Below are 13,031 nucleotides of genomic sequence, written 5' to 3'. Positions count from 1 at the left end.
AGCCGGTTCAGATCATCGTCACCGAAATTGTCCGTGAGCGGTAATCGAATTCTCGTCTCCGGCTTTGTAGCGCGGCGTGCTAATCACGACCCCACCGCTCCCCACGCACAGGCACACCACGTGTTCAGCCCCCCCCCCAGTCCCACGGCTCCCCACACACAGGCACACCACGTGTTCAGCCCCCCCCCCCCTGAGTCCCACGGCTCCCCACACACAGGCACACCAAGTGTTCAGCCCCCCCCCCAGTCCCACGGCTCCCCACACACAGGCACACCACGTGTTCAGCCCCCCCCCCCCCCTCAGTCCCACGGCTCCCCACACACAGGCACACCACGTGTTCAGCCCTCCCCCCCCAGTCCCACGGCTCCCCACACACAAGCACACCACGTGTTCAGCCCCCCCCCCCCCCTGAGTCCCACGGCTCCCCACACACAGGCACACCACGTGTTCAGCCGCCCCCCAGACCCACGGCTCCCCACACACAGGCACACCACGTGTTCAGCCCCCCCCCCCTGAGTCCCACGGCTCCCCACACACAGGCACACCACGTGTTCAGCCCCCCCCCCTCCCGAGCCCCGCGGAGATGAGAGCGGCAGACAGAGCGAGAGCATCGTTCGAGTGGTTTATGTTCTGCTCTTTGTTTGTTTGATTTTTGTAAAATCACGAGACATCATCATAAACAACAACAACGGAAACTAAATAATGAGCGGGATGCGTCACTTAAATAAGGCGGAGCACAGTGACACAGGACACGGGGGGCAAGGGGGGGCGCCTTTCCCAGCCTCGTGCGGGGTCACTACGAGAGTGGGGGGCACACCCTGTAGCCTCCCCCCCCCTTCGTCCACTCTTATCCCCCATCGCCACCCCGGTGTCTGCCTCCCCCCACCCCTAGCCCTCATACCCACCTACAGCCACCGTCTCCTCACCCCCCGTCCTCACCCCCTAACCCACCCCCGAGCTCCGCTCCACCCTCTCGAAGCCGGAGAGACCCCGGGTCTCGCCCCGGCGCTGGCAACCGGGGTCCCAGTGGGGTTCTCCACTGTGGGTTCCCAAAGAAAGGGGGTCCCTATCCCCCCACCCTTCCCACTCCACCCCACGGAGTCGGTTGCCCCCCACGCACGTGGTCCGTGTACCCAAGCCCAGGGCTCTCGTGGGGGAGATGAGGGGGAGCTGTGAGGCCACGTGCCCGTGGGGGCACTAGTGGTAGCGGTGGTGTCTGTGCGTACACAGCTATAGGGCGGCTATACCTGGGTGGGTACACGGGTAGGCGGAGACAGCACACGTCAGCTCGTGGCCGTGTGCACACGTGTACGCGTTAAGTATACATGATAACACGGGTATGTGCCGGTCTGTTGCGTTTGGGGTACATGTGTGTACACAGGTACGTGTGTGTGTGCGTATCAGTGGCCGTGTGTTTGGAGTACACGGGCCGTGCGTTTGGGGTACACGAGTACGCGTGACTCCGTGGCAGCGTTTTGAAGAGCACTTGTGGAGCTGCCCTCCCGTCTGCTCGTCCGTGGGTCCGGGCCGCGCGCGCCAGTGAGGAGCCGGGGCGAGTGGGGGGGGGGGGGGGCGAGTGGGGGGGGGGCGATCAGAGGGGCGACTCACGCGACGACTCGCATCTCTAAATGGGCGATGCCATGGAGTGTGCCGAGGGACCGCGCGCGAGAGAGCGGGGAAGAGAGAGAGAGGCAACATCAGAAGAGAGATTGTGAGAGGGAACCAGGGGGGTTGAGATTGAGAGAGAGGGATATGGGGGGGGGGATAGGGGTTGAGATGGGGAGAGAGGGAGGGATTGGAGGGGGGGGGGGGGAGGGGTTGAGATGGGGAGAGAGAGAGAGGGAGGACTGGGTAGAGATGGGAGGTGAGGTGGGAGAGAGGGGAGAACGGACCACAGCGTCTCCCATGAATTAAAATCTTTCCAATTATGTTTTCCAACCGCAAAAAGTTTTAATATCAGAGAGGATATGAGCGTGGGAGGGTGGGGGGGGGGGGTAGAGCGGGAGGGAGCGGGACAGAGCAAGGAGGAGCGACCGAGAGCCGGGTTCGTGCTGCTGCCACCACCCGCCCAGTTGCCGTGGAGTCGAGACCTCGTGTCGCTGGGCGCAGGGGGGGGGGGGGGGGGCAGTGATTGAGGGTGATAGGGGTGAGGGGGGCATGGCGACGGCTCTACCCCCTCTCGGGTGGCTTCGCGTGAATCAGTAGCAAATATAAAATCGGTGTGTGCACGCATCCACGTACACGTCTGTCAGACTTAAAATCATCTCTTAGAAACATTCCAGCGGCGGGATGAAGTGGGTGGGGGGGGGGGGGGTACTGAGACGCTGAACCCGAGATGAGGACGGTCGTAAAAATGTCGCCGTTGTGCAGATTCTCGGGGGGGCGGGGCTGCGCGTGGGGGCCGGGGGCTTGGGGTGCGGGGGTAGCGACTCCAGCCCGAGGTCCGTGACCCCCGCGGTCCACTTCCTAGCGGGGGGCGCCTGGGCCCCGTCGTGACCCCAGGGCCAGCCCCGCCGTGCTCCCGGCGTCCCCTGGCATCCTCGAGTTTCCAATCTCCAAGTCTCCCGGTTCCGCGTCTTGCAACCTTTGGGTCTCCCGCCGTGAAGGCCCCCTGCACCTACATCTTTCCCATCCTGGAGTCTTGCAATCCCACGCGCTCCTCGTCATCTCCCCCGAGTCTCTCACACGCAGACCCCCCACTGCCCCCCAATGCCCCCCACCCAACCCCCGTTAGCCACACCCACGCAGGCGCCAGGAGAGGCCGTGCGTTGTGTGTGTGTCCATCATCATGCTGCTGCTGCGGAATGGTTGCGTCTTGAATGTTCGCCCAGGGTGGCTCCTCTCGGTAGCGCACGGCTCGCGGGGAGGTACGGGAGGGTGGGGTGGGGGTGGGGGGGAGTCTGGAGGGGAGTCCCGTGCGGGGTCAGGACGGGGGAGTGGCGGGGCTCTCCACTCGCCACTTCTTGTAGTAGAGTTTCGACTCTGCTGGGGACGCGAGCAGGCGGGTGGAGGGAGACAGTGGTGGAAACGCAACGAGTTAGTCGAGAAATCATTTGGACGCGTACACATTCAGTACACAGAGACAAAGCTCCCCAGTGTCGCCTTCTACGGACTGTGTTCATTGGAGCGCTGGCTCTCCGACAGCTGTTCCTTCACCTGAGGACGGCTGCTTGTGTTGTGGCCGAAACGTCGTGAGAATTTTATTTTATTATGTTTTATTTTTATTATTTTATTATTTCCCTTCTACGTGACTTTACCGAAAGGACCAAGAAGATGAATCCCTGCAGTCACGAACGCATTAATCGAAACTTAAAAAGACTGTTGGGGTGTGTTAGTGAGCAACGATGAAGGCCGCCTCGGCACACCTCGCCCGGCCGCCTTTATCTCCCCTGTGGCGATGTTTACACATGCCACCTGGTACTCGTAAAGGCTGAGTCGACTTAGGGGACGCCCAGGACCTTTTCAGATATGTGTCACTGATATCGCAACGTAGTGCGCTAACCACTGCGCCACCGCTCCACCACAGCGTGTACGCACATGTGCACACTCACACACATACACACTCTGCTTACGAATTCTTACACAAGCACATACACACTCATGCACACACTCATATACACTCGTGCACGAATTCATACACACGCGCGCACTCACAGACACACACACAAGTCACGTATATACACGCGTTAATCATGCGCACACACACACAAACAAACACCCACAAAGCCACACCAAAGGTCCCTTCAGCACACGAGGTGATGGTTGTGGGGGGGGGGGGGGCAGCATCACGCCCGGCCGCCTTTTCTCTGCACAACTGATGTTTAATACACATTGCCCCAGGTACTCGTTTTACGGCTGAGTCGACCTAGGGGATGCCCAGGGACGGTTAAAATGTTCGTCACTGTTACTGGTCGTGAGCGCTAGGGATTCGTAACACAGTGCGTTAACCACTACGCCACCGCTCCCCACAAAGACACAAACACACACATAAATCACGTATGTAAACACACGTAACCTGGATACACATACACATTTGCACGCGGTAGCGGCGGACCGGGGATCAGTCCCCACGTCGTGACGCGTGCTGTGGGTGTGGGGCGCGGGGGAGGGAAGGGGAGGGTGGTAGCTCGGGGGGGGGGGCGGTGGGGGGTAGCTGGGGGGGGGGGGCGGTGGGGGGTAGCTGGGGGGGGGGCGGTGGGGGGGGGGGGCGGTCACCCTGCATCGTCTGCTCCGGGTCGGGGTGAGCGCCTTCGTCCTCGTCCAGTGTCTCCTGGTAGGCGCCGATGTCTGCGCAGAGACCACCGCGCGTGTCAACCAAACGGGTCCACGATCCGAGGGTCAACCCGCGGGCAATCTTCACAGCTTCACCACTCAAAGGTCAACTACGTTGCTACCCGTGTGTCCACCCAAGGGGTCTCTACTACCCGTGCTTCCAACCCTACCGAGACGTGTGAGCGCAAGCGCGAGAGAAGATCATCCATACTCTTTGGTTCTTTCGGTAAAGTCACGTAGGTAGAAATGTCGTGATCTATTATTTTTTATACTTACGTGACTTTACCGAAAGAACCAAAGAGTATGGATTCCTGCAGTCACGAACGCTTCAAATCGTAGTAGCTCATCCATTCATCGATACAGTCATTCCATGAATCGTTGATTCGTTCGTTTGTTCGCACACGTGACCACGTCGTCTGTTCAGTCCACTGAAATGCAACACTTCCTCTCCACGATAAGGGACCCATCACAACAGGAAATGCGTGCATGGCTGGACACCAGTGGTGAGCTAACCTCTGTGTGTTGTTAACTCTGCCTGTGTGGTAGCCCGCCTCGCGGAAGCCGCAATGTCCCATGTCCAACACACAGTTCAGACCGCCACCCCCCAGGATCCAAGTGTCAAGTCGAGTTTGTTCGACCAGGTGAGAACAAATATATATCGGTACAAAAACAATTGTATTGCACGAGGAGTTCATAACGTTGCAGGCGCGACGCACGGAGAGGGAGTACCACGGGAAGGGCAGCTCAAGGGCAGCAGAAGGGAGGAAAGCTGAGCGGGAGAGGGAAGGGAGGCCGGGACAGAAGTGGCCGAGACGGACACGGAGGAGGGCAAGGTTCAGGATGAGCAGCAGGGGGAGAAGGAATGGCCGGGGCCAAGATGTCGGGGATGAGAGGGTGATGATGATGAGAGGGTGATGATGATGAGATGGTGATGATGGTGAGAGGGTGATGATGATGAGAGGGTGATGATGATGAGAGGGTGGTGATGGTGAGAGGGTGATGATGATGAGAGGGTGGTGATGATGATGAGATGGTGATGATGAGAGGGTGGTGATGATGAGAGGGTGTTGATGATGAGAGGGTGGTGATGATGAGAGGGTGGTGATGATGAGAGGGTGGTGATGATGAGAGGGTGGTGATGATGAGAGGGTGTTGATGATGAGAGGGTGGTGATGATGAGAGGGTGGTGATGGTGAGAGGGTGGTGATGGTGAGAGGGTGGTGATGATGAGAGGGTGGTGATGATGAGAGGGTGATGATGATGAGAGGGTGATGATGATGAGAGGGTGATGATGATGAGATGGTGATGATGATGAGAGGGTGGTGATGATGATAGGGTGATGATGATGAGAGGGTGATGATGATGAGAGGGTGATGATGATGAGAGGGTGATGATGAGAGAGTGATGATGATGAGAGGGTGATGATGAGAGAGTGATGACGATGAGAGGGTGGAGGGAAGAGAAGGAGGAGAGAGAGAAGGAAGGAGCGAGCAGATGTGAGCTGCATGGAGGAGCTGCGTCTGCGTCCCCAGGAGGCAGTGGGCAGAGTGGAGGGGTTCAGGGTGGAGGGGTTCAGAGTGGGGGGGTTCAGGGTGGGGGGGGGGGTTCAGGGTGGAGGGGTTCAGGGTGGAGGGGTTCAGAGTGGGGGGGTTCAGGGTGGGGGGGGGGGTCAGGGTGGAGGGGTTCAGGGTGGAGGGGTTCAGAGTGGAGGGGTTCAGGGTGGGGGGGGTTCAGGGTGGAGGGGTTCAGAGTGGAGGGGTTCAGGGTGGAGGGGTTCAGGGTGGAGGGGTTCAGAGTGGGGGGGTTCAGGGTGGAGGGGTTCAGGGTGGAGGGGTTCAGAGTGGAGGGGTTCAGGGTGGAGGGGTTCAGGGTGGAGGGGTTCAGAGTGGAGGGGTTCAGGGTGGGGGGGTTCAGGGTGGGGGGGTTCAGGGTGGAGGGGTTCAGGGTGGAGGGGTTCAGAGTGGAGGGGTTCAGGGTGGGGGGGTTCAGGGTGGGGGGGTTCAGGGTGGGGGGGTTCAGGGTAGGGGGGTTCAGGGTGGAGGGGTTCAGGGTGGAGGGGTTCAGAGTGGGGGGGTTCAGGGTGGAGGGGTTCAGAGTGGAGGGGTTCAGGGTGGAGGGGTTCAGGGTGGAGGGGTTCAGGGTGGAGGGGTTCAGAGTGGAGGGGTTCAGGGTGGGGGGGTTCAGAGTGGGGGGGTTCAGAATGGAGGGGTTCAGGGTGGAGGGGTTCAGGGTGGAGGGGTTCAGGGTGGAGGGGTTCAGAGTGGGTGTGGCCACATAAAGGTCACGTGCCTTACGGGAGGCTCACGCTGATCTTGAGATGCAGATGAAAGTTGATTTGAAATCCCAGCAGAATGTGTGTACGCGTGTTTGCGTATATTAATGTGTGCACGCGTTAGTGTGTACGTGTGTGTCCGTGGGTGTGGACACGTGTGTGTCCGTGTGTACGTGCGTGTGTACACGCGTGTGTACACGTGTTTGTACACGTGTGTATGTACACGTGTGTGTACGTGTGTGCACGTGTGTGTGTATGCACGTGTGTGTGTGCACGTGTGTGTGTGCGTGCACGTGTGCGTGCACGTGTGTGTGCACGTGTGTGTGCACGTGTGTGTGTGCACGTGTGTGTGTGTGCACGTGTGTGTGCACGTGTGTGTGCGCACGTGTGTGCACGTGTGTGTGCACGTGTGTGTGTGCACGTGTGTGTGTGTGCACGTGTGTGTGTGTGCACGTGTGCGTGTGTGTGCACGGCTCACCGTGGAGTGCCGCGTGCACGCTCTCCGTGGAGCTGGCGCGCTGCAGCGCGAGGCGCTCGAGGTGCTCGCGGCGAGCGCGCTCCGCCTCGAGCCCCTCGGCGAGGCGGCGGCGCGCGCGCCTCTCGCGACGCACGCGCTTCTGCAGCATCTCTACAGGGGGCACGGGGGGGAGGGGGCGAGGAGAAGGGGGTGCTCACACTTTACCATCGTCCCGCGAACTGCAACTCCCCCACCCCCACCACTCAAAGATCCTCGTGTAAGGATTCAAGAATCTCTTTGCTGTATCGCTCGTTTCTGGCCGCTTCGCATTCGTGGTGTACCGTATGTGGTACACGGCATGGTGTGTGTCGGCACATTTTACGCGGCATGCGTGGTGTGTGATGTAGCGCGTATGACCAGATCAACTGAAATGCGCCACATCCCGCCGGAATAAGGAGAGGTTGAGACTGGGCAGGTTGTCGTGCGCCGTGTGTGGGTCGCGCCGTTGGCAGCAGGCGCCAGGGTGGCGTGGGGACGTGTGGCCCCGTAACCCCCTCATCCAGCAGTGGAGTCATTCGGAAAGGATGTAGAAGCACTTTCATTTTGATGATGATGATGATGGATGACGATGGTGCTGATGGCGCTGATGGCGCTGATGATGCTGATGAGGCTGATGCGGATGATGGTGCCGATGATGATGGTGCCGATGATGATGGTGCTGATGATGATGATGGTGCCGATGATGATGGTGCTGACGATGATGATGGTGCCGATGATGATGGTGCCAATGATGATGGTGCCGATGTTGCTCCGCACCGCGCGCCGCCGTCTCTGCGTGGAGCTGCCTCTCCGCCCCCTCCCTGCGCTCGCGCTCCCTCAGCAGCTCCATGCGCGTCTCCTCCAGCTCGGCCAGGACCTGCCGCTCCTGCGCGCGGTTCGTCTCCATGGCGACCTTCAGCAGAGCCTGGGGGGGGGGGCGGGATAAGAAAGGAGGGTCGGGGGATGACCCAGGTGTAGTTGGATGGCTCGGGTTGGAGGGTTAGAACTTGACCCTCGTGGTGACCATGGGCCACGGGTCGGCAGTACGGACTGGGGGCTGCAACTGCTCCGCGCGGGGGCCGGACTCTGTCCCTCGCCCTGGGTGTTGGCTGTCGTCGTCGAGATGCTCTGACCCGGGTTACAAAGGTGGACTGCAGGTGTCAGGGTGTGAGGGTGCGTGAGGGTGAGTGAATGAGGGTGAGTGAGTGAGGGTGAGTGAGTGAGTGAGGGTGAGAGAGTGCGTGAGTGAGTGTGAGTGAGTGAGTCAGTGAGGGTGAGTGAGTGAGTGAGGGTGAGTGAGTGAGGGTGAGAGAGTGAGTGAGGGTGAGTGAGTGTGAGTGTGAGTGAGTGAGGGTGAGTGAGGGTGAGTGAGTGAGAGTGTGTGAGTGAGTGTATGAGTGAGTGTGTGAGTGAGGGTGAGTGAGGGTGAGTGAGGGTGAGTGAGTGAGTGAGTGTGAGTGAGTGTGAGTGAGTGAGGGTGAGTGAGGGTGAGTGAGTGAGTGTGAGTGAGTGTGAGTGAGTGAGTGAGTGAGGGTGAGTGAGGGTGAGTGAGTGAGTGAGAGTGTGTGAGTGAGTGTGTGAGTGAGTGAGTGAGGGTGAGTGAGGGTGAGTGAGGGTGAGTGAGTGAGGGTGAGTGAGTGTGAGTGAGTGTGAGTGAGTGAGTGAGGGTGAGTGAGTGTGAGTGTGTGAGTGAGTGTGTGAGTGAGTGAGTGAGGGTGAGTGAGGGTGAGTGAGGGTGAGTGAGTGTGAGTGAGTGTGAGTGAGTGAGTGAGGGTGAGTGAGTGTGAGTGTGTGAGTGAGTGTGTGAGTGAGTGAGTGAGGGCGAGTGAGGGTGAGTGAGGGTGAGTGAGTGTGAGTGAGTGTGAGTGAGTGAGTGAGGGTGAGTGAGTGAGTGAGAGTGTGTGAGTGAGTGTGTGAGTGAGTGAGGGTGAGTGAGTGAGGGTGAGAGAGTGCGTGAGTGAGTGAGGGTGAGTGAGTGAGTGTGAGTGAGTGTGAGTGAGTGAGGGTGAGTGAGGGTGAGTGAGTGAGTGAGAGTGTGTGAGTGAGTGAGGGTGAGTGAGGGTGAGTGAGTGAGTGTGAGTGAGTGTGAGTGAGTGAGTGAGGGTGAGTGAGGGTGAGTGAGTGAGTGTGAGTGAGTGTGAGTGAGTGAGGGTGAGTGAGGGTGATTGAGTGAGTGAGAGTGTGTGAGTGAGTGTGTGAGTGAGTGAGTGAGGGTGAGTGAGGGTGAGTGAGTGAGGGTGAGTGAGTGGGAGTGTCTGACGATCCCCGCGTGAGACAGGAGCCGTCACCTGGATGTTGGAGAGCAGCTCCGACGTGGAGCAGCAGAGCGCGTGCGGGAGACCTGGGGAGGGCAGGAACTGGGTCCTTCCGGTACCATTCACAGTCGACAGGGACCCTGCGCGCATCATCATCCCAACAGCACCAGCATCATCACCCCAACAGCACCAGCATCATCACCCCAACAGCACCAGCATCATCACTCATGATTCGTCCACTGCTGAATTAATCTCTGACCAAGCCATTGGCATGGGCCATGCGCATTGGAATAAAATCGACCAACATTGGCTACACACTGTATGGGCTCCTGATAATTCCTAGCCGGGATGAAACCGCTGAGTACAGTTGTCTCGACTCCCTGGCTGTCCTGCAAACGAGCTGTTCCCATCTCACGGGGTTTTCCACGGGAACTGCAACTGAGCACCAATGCCATCAATGCTCATTCGAGCGGTTAATAAATTCACTGTTGCGAAATCCGACTCATCCTGGTCACTTCAGTGATTACCTATTAAAACAAACACAACTCATTCACTCACCCACTCACTCACACACTCACTCACGCACTCACTCAATCACTCACTCACACACTCACTCAACCACTCACTCACACACTCACTCACACACTCACTCAACCACTCACTCACTCACACACTCACTCACACACTCACTCAACCACTCACTCACACACTCACTCACCCACTCACTCAACCACTCACTCACACACTCACTCACCCACCCACTCAACCACTCACTCACACACTCACTCACCCACTCACTCAACCACTCACTCACACACTCACGCACACACTCACACACTCACTCACGCAACTACTCACACTCATTGCTCATTCACCTACTCGTTCACCCACTCATTCTCACCGTGTTAAACACAATCCACTTCAAACCTTGACTTGAATATTACTCAGGTCTATAACTCGGACCCTGTTTACGAGGAGTTCGGTGTGGAGCCAATGACCGCACGTGGTGGGGGGAGGGGGCGAGGGGGGGGAGCGGTTTCCCAACCTCAGCCGCTGAGTGGCAGCTGCGGCCATTCCCGATAGCGCGCTTCCCGATTCGTGACTCGGGGCTTCCCTTATCTGATGCAGCTCCTGGTCCGAGGTTTGGGGGTGGAGGTAGGGGGAGGGGCCCATTGGGATGGACGGGTCTAGAATGCGGGGAGAGGGGGGGGGGGTACTACTTGCCAGGGACCCCGAATGTACCGGCCAGCGGGGGTCCAATCGGCCGGGATTGGGCAGCGTGAACTTGCAACTCGAATCGAGCACTGCGCGCGCGCCCTGGGAGCCCGTGCAGGAATTCCCCCCAGATGTCGCTGTCGTGATTCCTCACCCGTAGCACTCGCCGCGAGTGTCGTGGAAACAAAATACGGAGAAACTTCTGCGCATCTCCTTCCCATTTGTGTTTCTCTACGTAAAAACAATAAAAGTGTGTGTATGTGTGTGTTTGTGTGTTTGTGTTTTAATTCATCCCATCAGCCAACGCAGCCCTTCTGGGAGTGGTGGGTTTATTTTTTTCCCAACGGCATTCGTTCAACGCAGCAACACCGCAGCACCGGCTTTGAAATGCAGTGTCTCGTCAGCAGAGGCAGGCTTGGCTAAACAAAGTTGGTGAACTGCCAGCAGTTAAGAGGCAAAGGCCTTCTCTATTCGACACGCGTGAACCCATATCTAACAAAGGGGGGCCTCGCCCATGAACAGCTGGCAGTGTTCTCCAGACGAGCCGAGTGGGGATATTCTGGCCAGCTTGACGATTTCGTGCATAGATGTCGGGAAAATGATAGACGTGGGCTTTCATTATGATAATGAAATTACTTTTTTTGCCTCGAGCAAAATATCTCAAACAATTGGGGCTGCAATCCATTCCTCTGTCAATGCACTGCTGGATGAGTCTCGAGGCGATTATTTCAAGAGGATGTCTGCCACATTGTGATATAATTGGCCAATTCCACTTCAATACGTCGTGGGTATTATGAAGGCAACTTAACAAAGGCATGAACTAGATTCGAAGCTTTCATGACTGCAGGAATTACTCTTTGGTTCTTTCGGTAAAGTAACGTAAAAATTAAATTAAATAATCAACAAGGTTGTGTTGGCCGACTCTCTGTGTTGTATTGCATTATATTTCCAAGTTTACTATGTTTATTTCTCATTAATTTGTACCTGATGACGGTTGCTTGTGTTGCAATCGAAACGTCGTATTCTATTATTAACAGAGCTATGTTTAATAGCGTAACACGTGGTGTGAGATGTCGTACACGAACGACGTTTCGAGGCAATGACCCTGGCTAAGCTCGAGAGAGTCCCCCAGTTGACGCCGATTCACTGCCATGGATACATTGCGAATGGCGTTCAATGCCCACTCGCTCTCTCCATTCGCCTTGTCCCAACACGCACTCTCGCCTACTCTCTGCCGATGCATCCTGCCGCGTGACGGAAGACTCTCCATCGGAGTCTGCGGGCCAGAGCGGAGCTTAGTACCACCACCCAGGGTAGCAAAACCCGAGCAGCACTGACGCATGCATACGGATCGTGGGAGTGGATTGTTCGAAACATCACTCATTCCCTCGGGTGTCACATCGCTCACCGCGCTTGGCCACGTAAAAAAGAGTTGAATCGCGAGAGTGAAGGCACCTCAGCCGTCTGCTCTGGGCTCATGGATAATTGCAAAATGAATTGGTCGACCATCGCAATGCAGCAAGGCGCTCGTCAAAGGGGCACGTGAGACTCAATTGTAGCGAAGTTCTCCTGGGAGAGCAGAACGCCGACTGCGGGTTTTTGCGTCAGATCACGTGGCTCCCGCGATATTTTTGTGAATCGGGTGGGGGGCGGGGTTGATGGGTGCACACCCCCCCCCCTGCCCCCCGTGTGCCCAGGGGCGGGGTGAAGGGGGCGGGGTGAAGGGGGGGGGAAGTGAGACGTGCGCTCTGTCCCACGTCCCGGGACGGTGGAGGACAAACAGAGGCTTGTTTGTGTCTCGGTAATTACCGCTAATCCGCATCCAATTACGGGCCGCCTTATCTCACGGAGAGAGAGTCGCTGCTGCTGTTGCTCATCTCTCCCCTGCCTCTCTCTCTCTCTCCCGCTTCTCTCTCCCTCTCCCCTGCACGCACTCTCCCCACTTCTTCCCGTGACCCCCCCCCCCCCCGCGTGTTTACGCGGAGCGAGCGCGCGCGCCACGCCCCGCGGGCCACAGCGACTCCGCTCCTGCGACACCGCAGCAGCAACGACGCCGCGAACACCAAGGGCACGACAGTGATCAACAATCACACCGACAATAGCTCAACAACTATACAACAGCACCTACAACAACATGAATGCGCGACCGTGTTTGTGTGAGCGTGTAAACCTGTGAGTGTGACACTGTGTGAGTGTAAGACTGTGAGTGTAACACTGTGAGTGTGACACTGTGTGTGTGTGACACTGTGTGGGTGTGTAACACTGTGTGTGATTGTGAGTGTTACTGGCACCCTTTTTTACCATTCGGTTGCCGTGCCGGCCTTCAAAGGCGCTCGCTTACAGCACTTGCTCCTACAGTCTGTTGACGCTATACGGGGAATCTTTATCTTTGTGTGCGACTGACCCGCCTCCAGGAGCTGCTCCTCCCGTTCGGACCCCGCTCCGTGTCCTGGGGGGCCCTGGTCCCTCCTCTCGCTGGGAGCCCCAGGGGAGCGGGGCCCCAGGGAGAGGTCGAGCATGC

At 57.9% G+C, this 13,031-nt stretch overlaps 1 protein-coding gene across 1 annotated transcript in view; it reads right to left on the bottom strand.

The window, feature by feature from the left end:
• Positions 1-597: 597 nt before the first annotated feature.
• Positions 598-13,031, bottom strand: part of LOC133343117 (dachshund homolog 1-like) — a 32,205-nt gene continuing 19,771 nt past the window's right edge. Inside the window, exons 4-9 of the mRNA XM_061552624.1 lie at positions 12,915-13,031; positions 9,329-9,435; positions 7,818-7,965; positions 7,023-7,172; positions 4,216-4,287; positions 598-2,985 (exon numbers count right to left, since the gene is read on the bottom strand). Coding sequence (XP_061408608.1) covers positions 2,924-2,985; positions 4,216-4,287; positions 7,023-7,172; positions 7,818-7,965; positions 9,329-9,435; positions 12,915-13,031 — 656 coding nt within the window. The 3' untranslated portion in view covers positions 598-2,923. The remainder of the gene's footprint in view (positions 2,986-4,215; positions 4,288-7,022; positions 7,173-7,817; positions 7,966-9,328; positions 9,436-12,914) is intronic.

The sequence above is a fragment of the Lethenteron reissneri genome, chromosome 16, assembly GCF_015708825.2.
Source record: "Lethenteron reissneri isolate LAM-NWPU_2019-01 chromosome 16, ASM1570882v1, whole genome shotgun sequence".
Lineage (NCBI taxonomy): Eukaryota > Metazoa > Chordata > Hyperoartia > Petromyzontiformes > Petromyzontidae > Lethenteron > Lethenteron reissneri.
This window is presented reverse-complemented; position numbering and strand designations above follow the sequence as displayed.